Source organism: Galleria mellonella, unplaced genomic scaffold (genome assembly GCF_026898425.1).
Source record: "Galleria mellonella isolate WM207_F2 unplaced genomic scaffold, CSIRO_AGI_GalMel_v1 utg424, whole genome shotgun sequence".
NCBI classification, from domain to species: Eukaryota; Metazoa; Arthropoda; class Insecta; order Lepidoptera; family Pyralidae; genus Galleria; species Galleria mellonella.
In genome coordinates this window covers 2,042,396-2,067,019 of record NW_026442097.1, presented here as the reverse complement: position 1 = coordinate 2,067,019, position 24,624 = coordinate 2,042,396, and the positions used below count along the sequence as shown (strand labels likewise).

Genomic DNA, 24,624 nt, shown 5'->3' with positions numbered 1-24,624 from the left:
ATGAATACATCAGGAATTTAGCACGATAGCTTCTAGAGGGAACCACGTGGAGTTCGACCTGATAGCGTATCTTGCTAGCAATAGGATTGGTAGCCCACATTACTAACAATTATAGTGATACATAGGTACCTCTTTATCCCTTTTTTGAAGAATTCCATGCTGTAATCTCTTGGAAAAACCTCGACAATTCGAGAAGGGAGCTCATTCCATAACCTGAGCGTTCGTGGGTTATAGAATGAGCTCCTTGTCGAGATTTCTCCTAAATAAACATAAATATGTTGCTCAACTTGTAATCCGGGAAAGGAAGGACTATTAGTTGTGGGGTTGTTAGTACCCATTGCGACGCGGTCCTTCAAGACACATGAACTATTTAGATATATGGAGTACCGTTGGAATCCTAACATTATCCTAGCAAAAGACACTAGCTTTAATTTAGTCTATAGGCGACGGTTACCACTTTCCACCAGGTGGGCCATCAGCTTATTTGCCATTCTAAGTTATGTAAAAGAGAATTTAATAGTTCTAATAGGACAGTTGTGTTTTTTTTTATTCGCATTGTAAAATGTCAATACAGAATTTATTATAGGAACATAAATGCCCAGACCAACGACTTTTCTACAGAATCTCCCTCTGATTTTCTCTCCACCGCTACTCAGAACCACCATGACTTTAATATTATTTAACTCTTTAAGAAATATATTTTTATATCGAAGATTTAATTTGAAGACAGATACTAGATGGCGTTGTTAACAATGCACAATTCACTGTTAAGGTTTTCTTGTGGTTCGATGACCTGCCCTTAGAGAGAATTTGTTAAAGTTTCCTATCGTTCCTACTGAAGTGTCGTTGTTTCATTCAACACCATCGGTTCCCACTGCGTCCATTCACCAGAGGGAGACTTTGTACAAAAGTCGATTGCTTGGGTACCTCTGTCCCATTCGTGTTACAACCGTGAAGCAGTTGTGTTTGCATGGCTGTGTTTCGGTTTGAAGGGTGGGATATGGCGTGAATTTACAGGGTACAGAGGACTAACACCTGAGTCTTCAAGTATGGCAACGCATGGGGGGTATCATGGGCGAAACAGTATACTCTGTTATGTCCATGGTACTGCTCATGTCTATAGGCGACGGTTACCACTTTCCGGCAGGTGGGGCGTCAGCTTGTTTGCCATTCTAAGTTGTATAAAAAAAAAGTCGGTAGCAGATTTTTGCCTCACGGTCCCTAATTCTTCATAGTCTCCGAGCCGGACGTGTTAACCAAGTGAATAATATTACGGCATCTCTTCTAACGTTATTGGATAAAACAAGATAATATAATTTCACAATAATTAGATGATATTATCGATATCACACGCTAATCGATAACCGTTACCTAATTAATAATAAGATTTTTATATATAAGAACTGAACATCTCCGTTGTTACCACAGATCACGTATTTGGTTTGGTGATATTGTAATCGAATATGGCATTCAAAGTTTTGTTCTTAGCAGCGTTAATTTTGAAGGTAAATAAAAAATTATAAACTGTGTTAAAAAAATTCGCTTATCCGTTTTAAATATAGATCGTATTAAAAAAATAAAGCTGTTTGATCTAGAAAATTTATACAAATAAAATTGGAAAGTGGATAAATACCAATAAAAAAAAATTGTAAATTGCCAGTGTTACTAGTATGTGGTAGTGTTACCAGGTGGAGCGTTTCACCTAGTGAAAATGGGTGATGGTAACTGTCACCGTTCGATTTAAATAGTGCCATTGGCATCACAAAGTATAATGTGTCACCCATGATATTTTTCATGTTTTGCTTATCCTGTAGTTTAATTTTTTTTTTATAATTATATATTTTTTGCAGGCAATAACGGCACAGCGAATCGTGGCAAACAATTATCAACCTTCAGTACCCATCACAGATGTTATAAGATCACAGCAAATTCCAATATTATCCGCAGCCGAAAGTGATGTACTGTGTAAAAACTTCGCATCCGCTATCCAAAGCGTTATCTTGGACAACTTCGCGCAAAACTGTTACAAAAAACCGGTTTTCAACAAAATAGCACAGCCGCTAGTTAATGACATAGCTACTACCATATGCACATGTCCAGTCTGCTCTGCCGTTAATATAACCCCAAATTCTTATTCCAAAAACTACATATCACCAAACGCAGTTTCTGGGATTATCAATAACGCAAACGGTTTAGCTAACACCGTTTCTAACACTGTTATAACGAGATCCTTAGCTGCTAAACCCAACGTTGTGAATGCTAATTCTATTAATTATGGTGATTTAATATCACTATTGTCTGGATTAACTAGAATGAATGGACAATGCGGTTGCAATAACCAGGTCGTTATATAATTTGTTTTGTATTATAGTTTATTTATAATTAAACATAAGTTATTTATTGAAATAAAAATAATTTAACACTGTGATTATATAGTTTTTTTTTTCTATGATTAGAAATTTTTAAAGTAAAAAGCTAGAAATGTGATGGTAAATGTGCAGAGTACTACGGTACTTTCATCATCATCATCATGCCAGTCCTTAACTGTCCACTTCTGAACAAAAGTCTCCCCAATTGGGAGATTTTGCTAGTAGTTGCCACGCTTGGAAGGTGGATTGCCAACCGCAGTCAGGGTTTTTTTTGATGGGTGAAAATGGTATAGTAACCCCGTCTGCGCTAACGGGATACGCTGGCGGAGCACCAGTAAAGGGTGATAGATGAAAATGAAAACAGGCCAGTTAACCCATCATGATGAATTCATCAGGAATTAACCATGATAGTTTCCAAGGAGAACCGCGAGGAGGTCGACCTGGTTGAGTATATTGCTAGCAATGGGATTCTCAGTCTTCATTACTAACAATCCCTTTCCTCCCAATGCAGTCAGGGTTTAGTCCCTTAGTCGGCTCTTACGACACCCATGGTATAGGAAGGGGTAGCCTGCTCTATGCCGGGACCACACGGCCAACACTACGGTACTTTACACTGGAGCAAAATTCTTCTGCTATATAAAGCACAAGTAAGGTCATGTATAAAGGATTTTTTAATGGATGATAATGGAATGGTAACTCCGCCTGTGTTATCGGTATATACTGGCGGAGCACCAGTAAGGGATGATAAATGAAAATGAAAGGGCAGGTCAGTTAGCCCATCGTGATGAATACACTTAGAATTCAGCACGATGGTTTCCAGGGGGGCCACGTGGAGGTTAACCTGAAAGGGTACATTGCCAGCAATGGGACTGGTACTCGGCATTATTAACAATCCCTTCCTCTTCCCTGTGTGATGGTTTGCTAACATCAGGGGGATGACCTCGCTCAGTACCTTCAACTCGCTCTCGATGTTCTGCAGAGACGAGCTTTCCGTAACGTGGGAGATGCTGAGGTGAACAAAACTCTGGAACCTCTACAATTACGCAGAAATATAACCTCCCTCAGTGTCTTCTATCGCCTATTCCATGAACAGTTCTCAGAAGAACTTCACTCCCTTATTCCATCTTCCCCTTTCTGACATCGCATCATGAAGATGGATCAGCGACTACATCCAGATACGTTAAACTACAATATATTATTATTTTGATTATTTAAGCCGTTAACTCTCCACTGTTGGACATAAGCCTTCCCCATAAGGGGAGTTTTGCCAGTAGTTGCCACGCTTGGCAGGCGGGTTGGCAACCGCAGTTAGGCTTTTACAGATGTTTTAAAAGGGACGCTGCTGCCCATCCCTCCACCATAAGTTCCCTTAGTCGTCTTTTACGACACCCACGGGAAAGGCAGGGGTGGTCCATTCTATGCCGGGACCTACACGGTGAACAATATAAATACTGCTATATATTACTCAGCCCTGTGATAGTCATGATCAATATTAGGGACGTCACAGTATGAGACCGATGTCTTATACTGTGTCACTTATATTTTACCATTTCTCAAGAAAGAGGTATTATTACACCATACCCAGTAATTTCAATGGCATCTCACGCTACAAACTGAAATACAGTCATGCAATCATAGTTTTACAGCTGAGTAACGAATAGAAGAGAAGCAAATATGCAAAAAAAGACTTAACTTATTTGAGTATAATTTTGCATGTTCTTTTGCCGTGTGGTCCCGGCATAGAATGTGCCAGCCCTTCCTTTCCCGTGGATGTCGTAAGAGGTAACTAAGTGAATTTAATGTTCGAAGAATGACAAGCAGCGTCCCTTTTAAAACATCACTAAAGCCTAACTGCGGGTACCAACCCGCCTACCAAGCGTGGCAACTACTGGCAAAACTCCCCTTATGGGAGAGGCCTATGTTCAGCAGTGGACAGTTAACAGCTGATGATGATGATGATGATGATAAGTCACACCATACATTATTTTGTTTTATCTCAAACGGATTAGACAACGTTTTCGATAAAAGCTCTAACGTTTGATACATTGAACAATTATAAAATAATAAAATAATATAATGTAAAACTAAATTTCTGAATGTTTTTATGTATGTTGGGCACATATATATGTGCTACATGTACATGCTTTTTCTTTGTTTAATTAACAGGTTTATTTATTCTACTGGGACGCTAGCGCCTCTGCCTTGAGGAGGTGCGCGTTGACAGCCACGACCACCAGTTATTTTTAACCAATGTGGCTGTTATCGTGCACTACCCTACAATTGTAATTTGTAATTTTTTTTTATGGTTCTAATAAATACTTTATTATTATTTATAGTTTATTACAAAAACATTAAAAAAAAAACTATTTTTATACTTTATCCAAGTATTACTTACTACTAAGTATAGAGGGGAAAGGGATTGTTAGTAATGAGATTGAACAGCCTTATTGCTTATTGCTAGCAATATACCCCATCAGGTCGACCTCCACGCGGTTCCCCCTGGAAACCATAGTAGTTAATTCATGTTCAATTGATCACTATAGGCTAACTGGCCTGCTTTCATACTCACCTGTTACCCTTCACTGGTGCCCAGCCAGTGTATACCGATAGCGCAGACGGGGTTACTATTCCATCTTCACCCATTAAAAAAAAACTACTATAAGTGTATGGTAAGGTAAGGCTAAGCACTATCTACGTATTTTTATTTTATTTAGACAGCAGCGTCCCTCCTAAAACATTTCTAAAAACCTAGCTACGGTTGCCAATCCTATTGTCAAGCGTGGCAACTACTGACAAAACTCCCCTTACGGGGAAGGCTTACGTCCAACAGTGGACAGTTAACGGCTGAAATAATTGTCAGAACAAGATTTGTATAGAAAAGAAAATTCACGCAAGACATAAAAAAAAAATTAATTAAAAATCTCCGTGTAAAAAGTATGAAACCCGTTACACGGCCATACTGTGAATGTAATTTTTTTCCATTAGTACACTCATACAAATCCGGGGCGAGTGACTAGTGTAAATAAATGTTTATCAAATATTATTCTGTAATAGTTAATTTTAAATTAATCACAATAATTACAGTAATGGGTAGATATACATTATTTATTTATTTATTTATTTATTTATTTAACTCTTTATTGCACCACTCTTTATTTATTATTTGTTGCACCACTTAAATAATATAATTATATAGTATGTGTCAAATACTGTACCGCTCATGTCAATACGCGACGGTTACCACTTTCCATCAGGTGGGCGGTCAGCTTGTTTGCCATTCTAAGGTGTATAAAAAAAAATACATGAAAGTCTTAATGTATTTTTTCAGCGTAACTTTAAAAATAATTAATCATTCTGCACTCCTTCTCTATATAAACTATAAGTGTGCCAAATTTCATACTCTTCATCCACGCAATTTTCTTAAAAAGGGGTACAAAGTTTTTGCTTCACATATTAATATTACGTTTATCAATTATACGCAAGAGACGGTCTTATCGTTAAAGCAATCATTTCCATACAACGTTACTGTCATTTATCGATAAATATAAATGATAAAAGAAAAATATATAATTAACAATTGTATTACAACAGAATGGATTAACCAATAGGTAATTAATTGTATTTAACAATTATTCTATTGAAATCTCGATAATATTAAAACTATATCAGTATGTACATAAATAAATATGCTCATATTGATTTTGGTGAAGTTTAAAAGAATATGGCTGTGATCATAAAGCGTATATTATATATATTAATAATAAACAGTATATTATTTCAGGTAAATATATTTGATATATATGTATCGTTAATATTATTAATATCATATATGTAAAATCTTCTAAGATGATTCAACGATTGTTACTTAATGATGCTAAAACAACTGAACGAATTTTAATAAAATTAGCTACGTGGGTAGTGTTTTTAATTGATGACAATAGAATGGTAACCCAGCTTGATTTGGATTTTTTTTTTATCTGAAAAGATATACTTACAGATTGGTCTTATAGAGTGTTTATCGAAATCGGTTCAGTCATTTAGTTTTTAGATCAAAACAACTGGTTTTGTTTCGTCACCATTGGTTTGATCTGTGAGACACAATCTTTCATTGTTTTTAAAGATTTATTAATAATAAATTCTATTTTTTCCAGCTATCTGATCAAACGCAGCCTGTGAAACAGTACATAATAACAGGCGTATCCCCCAGTATACAAGGGATAACAAAATCTCCAGCTATTAACTTGGGAAATCAAAATGCTGTCACAGCACCCAACGTTGCATCGCTGTCTGCCTTACTCAACCTTCTTACAGGCTCATCAACATTAGAAACCACATCTCCGACGTTGACAAAACCTCAAAATGCAATATCTACTACTCCCAACATGATATCGCTTTCAGCTCTGGCTAATCTTCTCTCAACAGGGACACCAACATTAGAATATTCGTATCCAATATTGGGAACGTTGAAAGATACACAGCCCGAACCAAAAGCATCTAATAGCGTCGATATGGAACTACTAAACAATATGGCAATTGCGCTGCAATTAATGATATTAAATAACATATTGAATTCCCCACCCGAAGAACCTGCAGGTCCAGAACCTGTCGTTGTACCGGGAATTCCGATGTACGAGACAAGAGAACCGGTGACACCTATATCCATCTCTTACGCTCCAATTAAAAACACATACGTCCCTCCCCCTCCCACTACAACGCCAGCACCACCAGTCCAGAATCAACCTTACCACCAACAAAACACGTTCGAAAATCATCAAACGTTTTCAATGCCAAACTCGAACTTTGTAGGTTCATCAGGATTTGCAGATGTTAATCCTATAATGACTTCTATAAAGCCTGGTGGTGGATTGGGTTCATTGAATGGTAGAACAGGTTTAACACTAATGTCCCCATATGAAGCGTTATCACCAAATCCATTCTCGGACCCTTTCTCGCCAACATATTCTTCGATATCATCCAAGAAAGATTTTCAATCCCCATACACGTCTATTTTACAATCGGATAATGGCATGGATTTGTTCTCTATATAAATTATTTATTATATACTAATTTATAATAAACCCAATGAATAAAATTATGTATTTAATTAATTCATTTTTCTTTAATTCCTTTTTCACATTTTTGACTGACATCTAAATCGTTGGATTTTCTTTTATGTTTGTTAGTTTAGAATTATGTCTTTTATAAACCGTGTTACAGGCGTCCGTAGACTTTTTTTTATACAACTTAGAATGGCAAACAAGCTGACGGCCCACCTGATGGAAAGTGGTAACCGTCGCCTATAGACATGAGCAGTACCATGGACATAACAGAGTATACTGTTTCGCCCATGATACCCCCCATGCATTGCCATTCCTGAGGATTCCTCTGTACCCTGTAAATTCACGTCATATCTCACCCTTCAAACCGAAACACAGCCATGTAAACACAACTGCTTCACGGTAGAAACATGAATGGGGCAGAGTTATCCAAGCAATCGACTTTTGTACAAAGTCTCCCTCTGGTAAAATTGTAATGTAGGTTCAAGCGTGTAAGGATGGATTCCCTGTTAATGGCGAACGGTGTAAAAATACATAAATATAACACATCGTAACATTAGCCGTATGGCCTTGGCATAGAATAGGCCACCCCTTTCTATCCCGTGAGTGTCGTAAGAGACAACTAAGGAAGGACGAGGGATCAGCAGCAAAGTCCCTCTTTAAATATATCTGAAGCTTGGCAACTACTAGCAAAACTCCCCAAGGAAGACACTTATGTTCAGCAGTGGGCAGTTAAAGGCTAATATAATGAGGATGATAACACACAGAAATTACATGTACTTTTTATTATAACACATGTGTTACTATGTACTTTTTATTATAACACATGTACTTCTATGTACTTTTTATTATAACACATGTACTCCTATGTACTTTTTATTATAACACATGTACTTCTATGTACTTTTTATTATAACACATGTACTCCTATGTACTTTTTATTATAACACATTGTGATTTGTTAATCTTTGTCGGGTGCCCACGATACAGGTTCGTCTAGTGTGGGGCCCATTGTATCTTGTGTTTGTAACTTTGTGTTTTTTTGTCAAATAAATAATAATAATGCATAATATACATAAACTATTACTAAAATCAGCGGCGGATTTAAGGGATGGCGAACATGGCAATCGCCCAAGGCCTCGCTCTTATAGGGGGCTCGCGTAACAACCCAACCAAATTTTACACAACCAGTGAGTGGCATTTTGTCTAGTGGCAAGTCGCAAAAACTTGCTGAATTAGGCATTTTAATCGCCAATGAACAAAATTACCACAACTAAAATGTACAAATAAAAAAAACAAATGTAAAAAAAAGTTAAAACAAGACATCGTTTTTTTGAGTCAGCGGAAAAATATATAAATTATAATATATATATATATAATTTGTCATTATTATATTACATGACATCATTACTTTTGCATCATTACTTTTCACGAAGGACACAGGGCCTCACAAACACCTACCGCCCAAAGCCTCGCAATGGGTAAGGCCGCCGCTGACTAAATACCCATGTATACTCTTCCTGCGCAATATCTATATTGTGCAAGAATTCAATCCATGGCCATTGGAATATAAGACAGTATGTATAACCACTACACCGGGGGGGAAAGGGATTGTTAGTAATGGAGACTGAGAATCCCATTGCTAGCAATATACCCAACCACGTCGACCTCCTCGCGGTTCTTCCTGAAAACTATCATGGTTAATTCCTGATGAATTCATCATGATGGGCCAACTGGCCTGTTTTCATTCTCATCTATCACCCTTCACTGGTGCTCCGCCAACGTATCCCGTTAGCGCAGGCGGGGTTACCATACCATTTTCACCCGTCAATAAAAAAAAACCACTACACCGTTATGGTGATCAAATAATTTCCATGTAACGATATCTTAAAAACGTGCCTTTACATTGCTTAATTCACCGTTTAATTAAAAGACAGTTTCATATCTGTTGTTGCAACATTTAAACATACATATTATCTATTTATTACGCCATGTTCTTTACGAGGTAGACAGAGAAAGAAATGCGAAGTGATGACGTTGCAAGAATTGCATACATTTCTTGCTTCATCCACTTTATACCTCCTTACTAATAATGTTTTTAATTTATTCAACATTCACCATCGTCATCATTACCGCCTTTATCCGTCCACTGCTGGGCATAAGCCTCCCCCATAGACTGCCATAAAGAACGGTTCTGAGCCACCTGCATCCACTGACTCCCTACAATGCATTTCAGGTCGTTACTTCATCTAGTGGGGGGTCTTTTTTTTTAAATAAATGATAATGGAATAGTAACCCCGCCTGCGCTATCGGTATACACTGGCGGGGAACCAGTGAGAGGTGATAGGTGAAGATGAAGCAGGTCCGTTAGCCCACCGTGACGAATCTAACAATAAATTAATCAAGATGGTTTCCAGGGGGAACCACGAGGAGGTCGACCTGACCGGGTGTATTGCTAGCAATGGGGCTGCTAATCCCCATTACTAACAATCCCTTCTCCCCCCTCTAGTGGGGGTTCGTCCTACACTGCGTTTGCCAGTACCTTTTATTCATCATTCAGTCAGCTGTTAATTATCCATTGTTGATCACAGGCCTCCCCAGGTATTTGTCACGCTTGGCAGGCGAGTCAGCAACTGCAGTTATGCTTTTAGTGATGTTTTAAAAAGGACGCTGCTGCCCATCCCTCGACTGTTAAATTCTCTAAGTCTCCACTTACGACATCCACGGGGGAAAGGAAGAGGCCAACCATTCTATGTTGACACCATACAGCAATTTATTTATTTATTGTACGAGTACACTTTTTTGCACTAAGTAAAAAAAAAATAACAAATACAGTAAATATTAATGAGAAGTGATACAAAAGGCGGCCTTATCGCTAAGCAGTCTCTTCCAGACAACCAGACAAATGGGTAGAAGACATTGAGGAAAAGACAAAGGATAGTTGGCAAACTATTATATAGATACTAATGTATACAAAACATGTATACATTAACATACACATATTTAATAACACACATACAACAGGAGAGAATAACGAAGGAAAATGAAAAGAGAACACAGGAAAATAGTACTAAAGGGAGAGGTAGTAGGATTTCTTTTAGTTTCAATCGGCTTACCTTTGTTATTAATACATTGCTGCAGCGGCCAGCAACTGAGGCATTGAAGGACGAACGTGCAAATGTAGGCCGAGGCGTAGCCGATGCACACATACGTGAGTCCATCAATGCCTAGTTGTGGCCAAGGCTTGTACAGTACTGGCCTCTACTCACGTATGTGTGCCTCGGCTACGCCTCGGCCCACATTTGCACGTTCGTCCATCAATGCCTCAGTTGCTGGCCGCTGCAGTAATGTACTGTACAAGCCACACATACGTGAGTCCATGAATGCCTAGTTGTGGCCAAGGCTTGTATAGTACTTTTCTCAAACAATGCGCGGAAATCAAAAACATAATTTTACTTTTTAAGTTCAATGACGAATAACGAACAATAATAATTTTTCACGCGCCATAATGTTCCTTTGTTTTTTTTTCAATAAACAGCTTTTCTATTTGCAAGCGAGTTCGAAATTTAAATAAAACCTTTTATTAGTTATCTCCTAAGTAGCCATATTTCAAGGTAAAAGGTCATTCCATTTTAAATTACAGGACAGATATGAGTTTACATAGTAATTTATCTGGCCGCAAAACACGACAGATATAGATTTTCATACAACTTTTGCCGACCGCTGTCCGCATGTATCTAGCCAGTACGGCAATTTTGATTTATCTTAAAGAAGATTGTCAAAATAATGCTCACATTTCCAAGCATGTTTGAGAAATAGTACATTTCTCAAACAATGCGCGGAAATCAAAAACACAATTTTACTTTTTAAGTTCAATGACGAATAACGAAAAATAATAATTTATCACGCGCCATAATGTTCCTTTGTTTTTTTTTTTCAATAAACAGCTTTTTATTTGCAAGCCAGTTCGAAATTTAAATAAAACCTTTTATTAGTTACCTCCTTGGTAGCCATGTTTCGAAGTAAAAGGTCATTCCATTTTTAAATTACAGGACAGATATGAGTTTATATAGTAATTTATCTGGCCGCAAAACACGACAGATATGGATTTTCATACAACTTTTGCCGGCCGCTGCCCGCATGTATCAGGCCAGTACGGCAACTTTGATTTATCTCGAAGAAGATTGTTAAAATAATGCTCACATTTCCAAGCATGTTTGAGAAAATATATGTAATTATTAAATTATTATAGCTGTAAGCTTCCTTCAATACAAATAAATAAAGTATCCTTAAGTACTTTCAAATAACTTGAAGCTAGTCATGCTCACTACAAGATCTAGACCGAAGGCAGCGTGATTGTTCTACCAGCCTTGAACTGTCTACTGCTGAATATAGCCTCCCCATAAGGGAGGTTTGCCAGTAGTTGCCACGCTTGGCAAGCAGATTGGCAACGGCAATTAGGTCTGGCCATTTGTAGTATTGTAGTTATTCCTCGGTTTTCACCTTCCTCTTGGGGGATAAGGGATTATTAGTAATTCAGACTACCAGTCCCATTGTTAGCAATATACCCTGTCGGGTCGACCTCCACGTGGTGCCCCCTAGACACCACCATGCTAAACTCCTGGTATATTCATCACGATGGACTAACTGACTTGCCTTTTCATGCTCACCTATCATCCCTCACTGGTGCCCCGCCAGCGTATAACGTTAACGCAGACAGGATTACCATTCCATTATCATTCATTAAAAAAAACCCTTTCCTCTTTTGCCTTGTATTGAACACGCAATCGGTTAAGTATAATTCTTTCAAAATATAAAAATAATATATAAAAATTTTGTAATAATCACGTGTTTCTTCTCTTCACGGGAAATGTTCTTATCTATTATTGAAATTTTTAATATCTACAACAGATTATCATTAGAGAACTAGATAAAAATATAGTATAAAAGCCTCGTATGTACGTTCATTAGTTACCCATCTGATATTTAGTTCAACACCTCTATGATGACTTCTAAAACTTTTGCATTCTTCTTTCTACAGTTCGCAATTTTTAATGTAAGTAATAATTGATTTTTGTTTTTATACAAATATATTTTTTCACAAACCAGCCTTAGCCTTTTAATTGAAAAAAGGAATCACTTAAATCGTTCTGATGCTCTAATAACGATATTGTATGAATACGTAAATTTTTAATATCCTATTTTGCAATAAAAACTACTTCAAACTTAATTGTATTGTGGAATTAATATGGAAGTCAATTCTTTTGTTTAAAAAAAGAATCATGAAAATCGATTCAAAATTGGCGTAGATATAGCTTAATAAAGTACCAATTTTTCGTGTTTATTGTTACGTTAGAAATTTAGTGTAGTTTTTAAATAGCTACAAAAAATATATCTTGATAAACAAACACACAGACATTTAGCTAGTATTTTACTATTTTTTTTTATTTACAGATTGCTCTTACCCAAGTACTGAACCGGGTGATACCAAATTATGGCAACCTCCTACCTCTAGGCGAAGCGGTGGTTCCCAATCAAATTCTACTAAATCATCTAGCTCCGAACGTAATACCGGCGGTTGCCCCCAACCTGGTCAATTATGAAGTACCCGGTTGCGTCGACACGATTCTATCCAGCCCTGTGACCGTGCCAACGACCACTATAATCCAAGATAGCACGGTTGCAAACAATTTGGCCAACGCTTTACAATTACTGGTCGTAAGCAACCTGTTGAGTAACACGCTACCGACTATGGGCGATGTGGTTGTCCCGAATTACGCGGCGCCGGTTGAAATGGTATCACCGGTTGCCGTTAACGGGTTACCCGGTTACAATTACGTGTTTTAAATTATTTCGTTTACTATTTATATAATATTTTGTTTTCTTATTTATTTTAACAATAAAAAATAATGTTTATAAATACGTTTTTGTTTCCCTTTAGCTCAGGACACAATTTTTTTTTACTTTTATAATATTTACTTCATTTTAAAACTTGGAATATTTTATACATTTACCTGAGGGAGACTTTGTACAAAAGTCGATTGCTTGATAACCAAAAGTTTCATGCGTGTTTCTACCGTGAAGCAGTTGTATTTGCATGGCTGTGTTTCGGTTTGAAGAGGTTCATAACACAGTGAATTTACAGTGTACAGAGGAATAACACCTGAGTCCTCAGGAATGGCAACGCATGAGGGGTATTATGGGCAAAACAGTATACTCTGTTATGTCCACAGTACTGCTCATGTCTATAGGCGACGGTTACCACTTTCCATCAGGTGGACCGTCAGCTTGTTTGCCATTCTAAGTTGTATAAAAAATACACATATGTAAGTGGGTAGATTATATTTTTTTATTTCATTTTTCTTTCATTCCCGCGTGTGTCGAAAGAGGCAACCAAGGAAATTTAATGGTCGAGGAATGGACAGCAACGTCCCTCTTATAACATGAACACAAAATGGTCACAAGTTAATTGCTTTGCCCTTAAAAGAGCAAAACACTGATATTCTGCTGTGGCCAAGTTCCTTATTAAAAATCAAAAACCTAACTATATATATATATATAAACTATACGATAACTGACTTGCTTTTACATGAGACCTTACAACTTTTTATAGCGGAAGAACAGCATTGCTAGACTTGGCGTTTTTTTTACATTCGATGTTTTTAATGGGATCTTATTTCTTTTTGTATGTCCCATTCTCATTTTTTTTTATCTCATATGTATATATATATATATTGTTGGCCGTGTGGTCCCGGCATAGAATAGGCCACCCCTTCCTTTCCCGTGGATGTCGTAAGAGCCAACTAAGGGAGGGTAAGGGATGGACAGCAGCGTCCCTCTTAAAAGATCTCTAAAGCTTGACTGCGGTTGCCAAACCCCTTGCTAAGCGTGACAATTACTAGCAAAACCCCTCAAGGGGGAGGTTTATGTCCAGTAATGGACAGTTAAAGGCTGCTATGATAATGATGATAAATATATTTTGTATATCTACTACAAGCACGATGCGTCTATAGAATAACACCTGAGTCCTCAGGAATGGCAACGCATGGGGGGTATCGTGGACGAAACAGTGTACTCTGTTATGTCCACGGTACTGCTCATGTCTATAGGCGACGGTTACCACTTTCCATCAGGTGGGCCGTCAGCTTATTTGTCATTCTAAGTTGTATAAGAAAAAAAATTTGAATGAATGAACGCAATTTTTAATAATCATTATTTTTCATTTAATAACAATTAATAATGGAATTTCGGGGGTTTACATTTTTTCTTCCTTTATAGACTAAACGTTAACTACAATTCCAAATTTAAAGTTTAAGTTTAAGGTAGAAGTACCTTAAAATTTTAGTTAACGGTAAATGTGTTAGTGGTAAAAATATATTAGTGCGTCATACAATGAAATTAATGCCAAATTACCAGAAATTGATATAGTGTACGATAATTCGAATTCCTACAGGAATAAATTGCTGAAGCACTTTGTACAACAATCTTATGAACATTAACTCTAATTGTCATAATATATATATTTTTTTAATATTTTTTTTAATTTAATTTACTCATAATCTTATTTTCTGATTTTGCTCACAACTTAGATTACATGTTTATTTCTGTTATTTACTTAAATTTCTTACACTGTATAATTACGTTAAAGTGAATGCTGTGAATACCTATAATAGGCATGTGCATTAATATTGTATTGTATTTAATGTTGTTATACCTATATGTTATAATGCAATATGCTGTTGGTGTTCCTTAAATAAATAAATAAAAAAATAAAATAAAAATATAGAACTTAGCTAAGTAAACTAACTAAGTAGCGATATTTCGTAAACTATAAAGTATAATTATTATTTACTAGCGGCCCGTCCCGGCGTCGCACGGGTGGACATTTTTATATTTTAAAAAGTGGCCATTAAGGCTGCACACGCGACGGAAGCTTAAAAATTAAGTAACTTCTCCCGTTTTCCCAACATTTCCCTTCACTGCTCTGCTCCTATTGATCGTAACGCGATGAAAAGTATACTATAACCTGCCCAGGAGTATGAAGAATAATTGTACCAAGTTTCATTAAAGTACGTCGAGTAGTTTTTGTTTCTATAACGAACATACAGACAGACAGACAAAAATTTTACTGATCGCATTTTTGGCATCAGTATCGATCACTTATCACCCGCTGATAGTTATTTTGGAAATATATTTCATGTACAGAATTGACCTCGCTACAGATTTATTATAAGTATAGATATTGGAAAATAACTAATTATAGTATGTCCTTTTGGTTACCAAAAGTTTAAATTTCTTTTACCACAATAAATATAATAAATAAGGGAAGAAATATTGGGACACTTGATACGACACGACGAACTTACGAACATTATAATAGAAGGTAAGATAGAAGGAAGGAGGGGTAGAGGGAGACCGAGACATAGTTACATCAGGCAGATCAAGGAAGGAGTTGGTGTCGTGTCGTATCAAGAGGTGAAGAGACTCGCTGAAAATTGTAGTGAGTGGCAAGAGCTTTATCGAAAAGAGCGCATCTCTTAAATAGGATAGATAGACCACGATAAAGTCACAAGGGGTCAAAAGGAAGCCAGAGGGAGACTTTGTACAAAAGTCGAAGAGGTGCTGGACAGAGGTGCCCAAGCAGGGTACCTCTGTCCCATTCTGTGTTTCTACCGTGAAGCAGTTGTGTTTGCATGGCTGTGTTTGGGTTTGAAGGTTGGGTGAATTTACAGGGTGCAGAGGAATAACACCTGAGTCCTTAGGAATGGCAACGCATGGGGGATATCATGTGTACAGTGTACTCTGTTATGTCCATGGTACTGCTCATGTCGACGATGTGCGACGGTTACCACCTTCCATCAGGTGGGCCGTCAGCTTATTTGTCATTCTAAGTTGTATAAAAACAAAGTTCCGTAAGTCGCTACGAAAAAGTATGGTACGGCTGTACTCGTCTTGGCGAAAGCATTGCCATGCACTCTAATATTTCAATCTAATATGTCTGGAAATCAACATATCAACATTTGTAATATGGATAAAAACATATTACGCCGACCCCAAATAATAATTGGGATAAGGGTAGGAAGATGAAGATGATGATGTCTGGAAATCAACACGCCTTACATTGTCGTGTTTTGTCTTGTTTTCATTGTTTTATTAGGCCTTATTAGGAAGGCTTATGTTCAGCAGTGGACAGTTACCAGCTGATATGAATCTCCGTATAAAAAAGTAACAGAGTCAAATGACAGTAGGATATTGACAGAATTGACAGATAGACGTTCGGTTTTACAGTTTTTTAAAGGGAAAATTGACGTCAAACTGTGGCGGCCAGCTAATCTATTTAAATAATAAACAAATTTCTGTTCGTTAGTCTCGCTAAAACTCAAAAACGGCTTGACCGATTTGAACATTTCTTTTTTATTTTATTCGTTATAACATAGGGGTGGTTTAAAAGTTAAAAAATGTGTAAGAAACCCTAAAGTATATTTGAAAATTGAAAAATTAAAATAGATAATTTTGTATGGGAATCGCTACTTCGGTTTACTTTTAATAGATGGCGTTGTTAGTGACACGAAGTTCACGGCGACATCTAGTATTAAAGATAAATTAATTCGAAAATAAAAAATCCAGCTTAAACGAAAAAAAAAAAGAAAATTTATTGAATCATTCCTCTTAGTACACGTAATTGACACCACCAACCGCAACGGGCGATATCAAATCGACCGCGCCACCGCAAGCCGGGACCAATATATCAGGTTTATTTGGCAAAGTATTGCTCAGTAGGTTACTAACGATCAACAATTGCAATGCGTTAGCCAAATTGTTAGCTACGGTGCTGTCCTGGATGATGGTAGTCGTAGGAACGGTCACAGGCGTTGAAACAATCGTTTCTACTAGCGGCACATCGCAGTTAACGACGCTAGGGGCGATGGGGACCACGCTAGGGGCGATTGGAACGATGTTAGGAGCGATCTGGTTAAGCAGAAGTTGGTTCGAAAGCAAAGCGTCCAGTGGCACGATATTCAAGCTTTGAGCGAATATTGCCTGAAAAGAAATAGTTAAATGTAAAAAATATATTTAATTTTTTTTTTTGTAAAATTATAAAAATAACTATTAGGGATTACAGTCGTAGACTGAGTACATATATTTTTAATAAAGTAAAATTTTTAAATATGGAATTCGAAAAACATCCAAAACAAAACATTTCGAACTTAGAAAACGATATGTTTAAATATGGAATCCTAATTTAAAGTTGAAAAAAGCCATTAAATTATGAATTATTTCCTTTCTTTTTTTTACTTTTGTATAAGTGCGTTATAATTATATCCGTCCCGTTATTATTGAAAAATAACAACTACATTAATTGTTTTTTAATTGCATTTCAACAATTTGCATTTTTATGGCTCAATATCGATTTACCCACCTGGAAAACAACCGCTTGCACGAGAAAAGCAGCTACAATGCGGGACGCCATTTTGAATGTCACTTCGCTGAATTGACTGATGGTATTGAAGAGTCGAATGTCCTATATATACCGACAATTTACATGGAAATATTACAAAAACTGCATTGCAATTGCGAAGTAAATTAATAGAAAGTTAATTACGAAAAATGATAAGCTACATAATTACAAATATTGTTATGCAGTAGGTAATATGTTTTATCAAACCGGTTTAATATCAAACCGGTATTTGAATTGCATGACATTTGATAAATTAGAGAAATATAAAAAAAATTATATATGTCGTGTAGTCCTGGAACAGAATGGGCCACCACTCTTTCCCCTAGGTGTCGTATGAAGCGACTAAAGGAACTCAATGGTCGAGGGATCGATAGCAGAGTCTCTCTTAAAACATAACCAAAGCCTAACTGCGGTTGTCAACCCGCCAGCCAAGTGTGGTATCTACTGACAAAACTCCTCTAATAATCTATACAACTTAGAATGGCAAACAAGCTGACGGCCTACCCGATGGAAAGTGGTAACCGTCGCCTATAGACATGAGCAGTACCATGGACATAACAGAGTATACTGTTTCGCCCATGATACCCCCATGCGTTGCCATTCCTGAGGACTCAGGTGTTATTCCTCTGTACCCTGTAAATTCACGCCATATCCCACCTTTCAAACCGAAACACAACCATGCAAACACAACTGCCTATGTTTAATAGTGGACAGATAAACGCTGATATGATATGACGGTGATGATAGTATCATCATTTCAGGCATTATCTGTCCACTGTTGAACATATGCATTCTCTATACACTATATATGCTTTAGTATCTATCTATCTATCCTATTTAAGAGCTGCGCTCTTGTCGGTGGAGCTCTTGCCACTCACTATGATTTTCAGCGAGTCTCTTCACCTCTTGACACGACACGACACCAACTCCTTCCTTGATCTGTCTGATGTAACTATGTCTCGGTCTCCCTCTCCCCCTCCTTCCTTCTATCTTACCTTCTATTATAATGTTCATAAGTTCGTCGTGTCGTATCAAGTGTCCCAACATTTTTCCCCTTCTATCCTCAATAGTTCTAATAATTTGTCTTTTTTCCTTAACCCTAAGCAGGACCTCATTGCTAATTCGATCCCTCCAGCTAATTTTCTCCATCCTTCTCCAGCACCACATTTCAAAGGCTCCAAGTTTAGTTTATGTTTTAGTATAGTAGTAAAAAATTAATTAAGTACTCTAATGAGTATTTAGAGTTCAGCATTCATCAGCATATCAGCCGACAACTACTGCTGCAACGTAGGTCTCCTATATATTGTTAGTAATGCGGGCTACCAGACCCAGCACTAGCTATAAACTCTAGATAGACCACGTGGAAGTTGACTAGATAGTCAACTTCCACGTGATCACTCCTGGAAATCATCTTGCTGAATCCCAAGTGTATTTATTCATCACGAAGAGCTAAATGATATGCCTTTTCATTCTCACCAGTCATGTGTTGTCCTGTTAGCGCGGGCGGGGTTGCCATTTCATTAACATCCATTAAAAAAAAAAAGCACCGCCGCCCCGCCTAATTTTTAGGACCTAACCAAAATGTAGCTGAAATGATGATGATGATGTTGATTGTAATTTTAGAGGAAACAATAAAGAGTATCTATCTATCTATCTGTAGTTTTTTTTTTTTATTATTTGTGTACAGGATTTTTAGAATTTTATTTATTTAAACTTCAATACACAATTCTATAAGTAAGTGTACATATGGCGGACTTAACACCTAATGATGTTCTCTACTAGTCGAGCATGAAATTTTCTGTTAATTTAATTTATAAAAAATACAGTACGTTCGAGGCCCAACATATAAAACTTTGCTCATAACTAACCATTTTTCATATTTTTTTCTTTTATGTTAAAAAATGATATTTTAATGTATATTTGGTTGGAGGGATTAATTAAACAAATCCCTGTTTGTTGACAGGGATTTGTTTAAATTGCGAAAGTGATATGTAACTATAAAAAGTTTAAGAAACGCTAATGAAATACACAATGTTTTGATATCGATGATTTTTCATTTGCCCAACGTTATGGCTGTCCAATCGAATATTGTTATGATATGTATTCAGTATCACAATTAAAATATCAATAGTTTCACTAATTCGATAATTAATTTAGTAATTTAACCCGCAATAAGTTCTCGTGATAAGATAAAATTAAATGTATCGATTTGATTCGAATTTGATCATTCAATTATTGAAACGGGCAATGAAAGAATCTTTTTGTTTTTTTTTTCTTTTTTTGTAATAAAAAAATACATGTGAAGTTTTAGTAACTATTGTGACTGGCCAGTATTTAAATTTATAGAAAAAAAATAAAAATTGTAACTGGCTGAAATTAAATTTGACTTTTTTTTATTAATCTATGAAGTATCTGTGACAATACTGGCTGGAAATTGTGAATATATGTATTAAAATGCCGGTGCCCTATAATTTCATTTTTACAATTTATCTGTTCTTGCAGGTATAGTATTCTTTTTTCTCTTAATTTTATAATTAGACCTAGTTTATACTTAAAAAAGAAATAGCAAAAAATTGGTGGCTCGTTTAATAGGAGCAGAAAGATTTACCATGGGAAATAGTTTAAAAAATTAAATGTATTTACTGCAAACCTCTAAAGTAGATAAAGCAGACTATAGTATTATTGTTTATTACAATAATAATAATCTCTATTCAAAATAGTAAGTTACAGAATTGCTTTACTATGCCTATCGAACCTGTATCTTTGGAATCTATTAAATTCAATACACTTTTATAAATTTGATATTCCCGTTACAGTGACTGGATAGTTATTATTTATATATATATATATATATATATATATATATATATATATATATAATATAGGCTACCAAATTTGTTACTTTAAATTTATAGCCGTCATTCTTTTAATGTATTCGTATATAATATCGAATGTAATGCAGAGCAGTCGTTGGAGTGCAAATTTAATGCTGTTTTAAATAATATTTATTTTATTAATTTATTAATTTGCGATCTGTTGGCTTGCTATAAATAAATAAATATATAATAATTTATAACAGTTTTTGTGTGCGTATGTGGGAAATTTATATTACAAAAATTATATTACACTAGCTGTTACCTGCGACTTTGCACGGTACGGTGTCGTGTTTCTCTTATAGGTTGAAATTTTAAAAAGCACTTTCTTAGCGAATGCCAATGTTATCTATGTATTTATCTATAAGAATCATTTTATTCAATCATTTAATCAAATTTCAGTTTTCTATATTTAGTAGTTTGGCTATGTGTTGACAATCAGTCAGGACAAATGATTTTTATCCGACTTCAAAAAGAATAGGTTCTCAAAATTCGATTGTATTTTTTTCTTTATTTATGTTTGTTACCTCATAACTCCGTCGGTTCTAAATTGATTTGGAAAATTATTTTTTACCTGAAATAATATACTTACAGGTTAGTATCAGAAATTTTATCAAAATCGGTTTTGTAGCTAAATTTTTAGACCAAAATTGCTACTTTTGTTACAATTGAAGTCGGTATTTATAAAATATAAATAATTATAAATAAATAATAAATAAATCTTTTAATGTGTCCAATATAAATTATGTACAATAAAGATTTTACAATACAATACAATTATTTTAAATAAAATTGATTGATATATATTTTCTTTTTGTTTTACAGAACTAAAAAAAAATATAACTAATAAATAAGTTCTTTACTATTTTCTTTTTATTTCATGAAATTACATTATTTTTATCTTTAACTTGTGAAAAGTAAAAACATCATATTGCTATTGTCTTTTTCAGATCACCATTCCCACTAGTGGACTCCAACTTCGTATTTCAAACCTCACCGGAGAAGTTAAACCATTGATGTCATATAATAATATTGCTCAGAGACTTCTTTTGAATGACAAACCTTTACCGCCGCTATCAAATTCTCCAGTAACAACAGTTCTGGGGCTTTCATCAAGTATTCCTTCAGAAATTTCTAGAAATACATTGGAATCACCACCACATATTCCAATGATTGGTTCGCCAATCAGTAATTTTGCATCCAATATGCCAGAATCCACATCCATTCCACATACCTCTGTATTTTTGAACGCATTGCAAACACCAAAAAGCGCTATATCAACACCTTCATCAATTGCAACTTCTCCCGCTCAAACACCAAATGCAGTAAATCCATTTAAATTAGATACTTCATTATCTCCAAATAGTTATAGTAACAAATTAACTTCAGTGCCCTCTTATGAATTATTATCGCAAACAAATTTTATATCTGCAACTCCAACAAAGGCAGATGTTCCAAAAAATGAAATATTCCTTGACAACTTGAGTGTTTTTGGTAACAATGTTGTGCCACTTAAAAGAAGTCCCTTTAATGATATATCAAGTGATACAGACGTTGTTAACGATTTATCTAATGTCAACTATCCTTCTATAAATCCTGTATTAAATTTTGGAAAATCTGATGTTAGTTTTTGTAATAAGAATAATAATAATAATCTTTTCGTAAATACTAATGGTAATATTGATAATACCATTTATACTAATCCAAGACAGCAAATACCTAACAATAGTAATATAGCTAGAAATCATATAACAATACAAGATGATAATTTACAATCACTTAATGCTGCTCAAAACTCAGTAGATTTATCATTACAAAATAATATCAATAATCTATGTTCCACACAAAATATTTTCGATAGAAATAAATTCACTTCTTTATCATCACTGCCTCCTCGTTGCAATAAACTCAATTTAAATAATAATATAATAAATAGAAACTCAGTAATTTCTCTAGAAGATTCAAATATAGTAAAACCTGATATACAATATTCAAGTGCAGGTGTGCCATCTTTACAAATTCTAAGACAGGATATGCCACTATCCAACAATTTTGAACCTAATAATTTAGAATTATATGCAAATACTTCTCCTAAGACTCTCAAGAATAAACTTAAACCATCAATAAATCCTCATATTATTTCTAGTCAAATGCCACCACTACAAAAGCAGCCTTGTGTAACAGATTTTACAGTCCTAAATTCTTTACATAACTTACAACCACAACCTATAAATTTTCCACAAATATCAACAGATAAAAATAAAATTTTTAACGAAGACATTTATTTAGGAACTTCTATGATAAATAAGGAGGCAAATAATGCTCAAGATATAATTTCTTCTTCACTAACAGTAACAAATTCAGATCATAGGTATGAACCTATAAATAAAGCAGGAATAGTTAGTACTAATTTAAATCTAAATAATGAAGCAAATAATTTAATTGGATTAACCAATACTATGTTATCAGATCATGGAGTCGAAAACTATAAACAAGAAGCAAACAAATTTACAGAAGTTTCTTATTTACCTAAAGTTAATGCTCCGATTCACATATCGTATCCGTATTCCATTTTATCGTACCAAAATGTATCTCCAATGAATTCACTCATTCCTCCTTCACTGACTGAATTAGCCAATGATATTACAAAGCAAATATTACTATCGTCTCTAACAGAAAAAAGTTTTAAAGAAAAAACAGCTCCTCCCACTATATTAGGAATAAGCGATCCTGTGCATTATACCAAATGTAATACAGTAACGTCACTTCCCACAGTATCTCCACAGTCAGTATCTTCAATTAATATAACACCAGAATCTACCAATCCTACTTCTACTTTATTAGAAAGCACTAAGGTCGCAAATTACTCGTACATACCTTATTTAGCATCATTAACTGTTAATCTTGTACCTGAGAATTCGTCTCCAGAATTTGCTGTACCGACATACTGCCCTTCTGTTATGTACTCACCGTCATATCTTCCAATCCCTAACATTAATGCGCCATTTTATCCCCCAGTGCCGCCAGTGATAGAGACTCCAGTTTTTAAAATAGACAATAAAGATTCGTTAAATCTAAAAAAAGTATTCGAACTAATAGTTTTAAATGGAATATTACGTGATAATAAATGTAATGCATTGAAGGCACGGGATGCAATTTTAGCTTTAATGTGCACTGCATGATAAGCAGATTGAGTTTATGGAGAAATGTACGCTAATTTATATTTGTCTTTTTCCATTTTTTTGAATTGAAAAGTATTATCATCAACATCATCATCATCATCATCTCAGCCTTTACCTGTTCACTACTGCAAGCCTTTTCTTTGGGAGTTTTGCTAGTAGTAAGATGTTTTAAGAGAGACGCTGCTGCCCATCTCTCGCGCTCCCTTAGTCGGCTCTTACGACACCCACGTGAAAGGAAGGGGTGAACTTTTCTAGGCCGGGGCCACATAGCAAGAATACAGTTCTTAGGCTTAAATCACCAATTGTAGTAGTTTCTTTATGCCTTTTACTTGTAAATAGAGGGAAATTGAAACAGGCTCAAAGCCTGTTTAAATAGGACTTAATGAAAACATAACGTACCTATAAATCAATCCCACACGGCCTTACGTTGGTAGATATAATATTTATTCCCTAAACTGATGCGATTTCCAGGACATTTACCTAATCACAAACTTTTTACTTCATTTTGCTTTTAGATTATATAGATAGATAGTATCTCCATACAAATGTTTGGAAAAAAGGGGATCAACTTTTTTTATTTTGCTTTGCAATTTTGCTTGATAAATAGTTATGTCTGATTCCCTTATAATGTCTATATTTATTTTGTCTTATAATTTCTGCATCTTTTCAATGCGTAAATACTAA

General features: G+C 35.4%; 5 protein-coding genes across 5 annotated transcripts; 4 read left to right on the top strand and 1 right to left on the bottom strand.

The window, feature by feature from the left end:
- Positions 1–1,417: 1,417 nt before the first annotated feature.
- Positions 1,418–2,422, top strand: LOC116413770 (uncharacterized). The gene is made up of 2 exons (XM_031914530.2): positions 1,418–1,505; positions 1,851–2,422. The coding sequence occupies exons 1-2, from the start codon at positions 1,464–1,466 to the stop codon at positions 2,352–2,354; spliced, it is 546 nt and encodes a 181-aa protein (XP_031770390.2). The 5' UTR covers positions 1,418–1,463; the 3' UTR covers positions 2,355–2,422.
- A 3,632-nt stretch (positions 2,423–6,054) lies between these two features.
- On the top strand, positions 6,055–7,467 carry LOC116413768 (mucin-2-like). Its single transcript, XM_031914528.2, has 2 exons — positions 6,055–6,150; positions 6,521–7,467. Exons 1-2 carry the CDS (start codon positions 6,091–6,093, stop codon positions 7,415–7,417), a joined length of 957 nt encoding a protein of 318 aa, XP_031770388.2. The 5' UTR covers positions 6,055–6,090; the 3' UTR covers positions 7,418–7,467.
- Positions 7,468–12,383: 4,916 nt separating this feature from the next.
- LOC113520476 (uncharacterized) lies at positions 12,384–13,348 on the top strand. Its single transcript, XM_026905801.3, has 2 exons — positions 12,384–12,482; positions 12,881–13,348. The coding sequence occupies exons 1-2, from the start codon at positions 12,429–12,431 to the stop codon at positions 13,271–13,273; spliced, it is 447 nt and encodes a 148-aa protein (XP_026761602.3). The 5' UTR covers positions 12,384–12,428; the 3' UTR covers positions 13,274–13,348.
- Positions 13,349–17,054: 3,706 nt separating this feature from the next.
- Positions 17,055–17,954, bottom strand: LOC116413765 (uncharacterized). Its single transcript, XM_031914509.2, has 2 exons — positions 17,847–17,954; positions 17,055–17,467 (listed from the first exon to the last, which is right to left on the bottom strand). The coding sequence occupies exons 1-2, from the start codon at positions 17,895–17,897 to the stop codon at positions 17,096–17,098; spliced, it is 423 nt and encodes a 140-aa protein (XP_031770369.1). The 5' UTR covers positions 17,898–17,954; the 3' UTR covers positions 17,055–17,095.
- A 2,673-nt stretch (positions 17,955–20,627) lies between these two features.
- LOC113521006 (putative uncharacterized protein DDB_G0277255) lies at positions 20,628–23,940 on the top strand. Its single transcript, XM_052898235.1, has 2 exons — positions 20,628–20,642; positions 21,709–23,940. Exons 1-2 carry the CDS (start codon positions 20,628–20,630, stop codon positions 23,938–23,940), a joined length of 2,247 nt encoding a protein of 748 aa, XP_052754195.1.
- Positions 23,941–24,624: the final 684 nt, after the last annotated feature.

What these genes read in the sequence shown, in the direction of transcription:
- LOC116413770 (XM_031914530.2), top strand. Translation starts at nt 1,464, where the DNA reads ATGGCATTCAAAGTTTTGTTCTTAGCAGCGTTAATTTTGAAG. An exon ending in TAGCAGCGTTAATTTTGAAG is followed by an intron (nt 1,506 to 1,850) that starts GTAAATAAAAAA and finishes TATTTTTTGCAG; the next exon opens with GCAATAACGGCACAGCGAAT.
- LOC116413765 (XM_031914509.2), bottom strand. Translation starts at nt 17,897, where the DNA reads ATGGCGTCCCGCATTGTAGCTGCTTTTCTCGTGCAAGCGGTTGTTTTC. An exon ending in TGCAAGCGGTTGTTTTCCAG is followed by an intron (nt 17,468 to 17,846) that starts GTGGGTAAATCG and finishes ATTTCTTTTCAG; the next exon opens with GCAATATTCGCTCAAAGCTT.
- LOC113520476 (XM_026905801.3), top strand. Translation starts at nt 12,429, where the DNA reads ATGATGACTTCTAAAACTTTTGCATTCTTCTTTCTACAGTTCGCAATT. An exon ending in TACAGTTCGCAATTTTTAAT is followed by an intron (nt 12,483 to 12,880) that starts GTAAGTAATAAT and finishes TTTTATTTACAG; the next exon opens with ATTGCTCTTACCCAAGTACT.
- LOC116413768 (XM_031914528.2), top strand. Translation starts at nt 6,091, where the DNA reads ATGGCTGTGATCATAAAGCGTATATTATATATATTAATAATAAACAGT. An exon ending in TAAACAGTATATTATTTCAG is followed by an intron (nt 6,151 to 6,520) that starts GTAAATATATTT and finishes TATTTTTTCCAG; the next exon opens with CTATCTGATCAAACGCAGCC.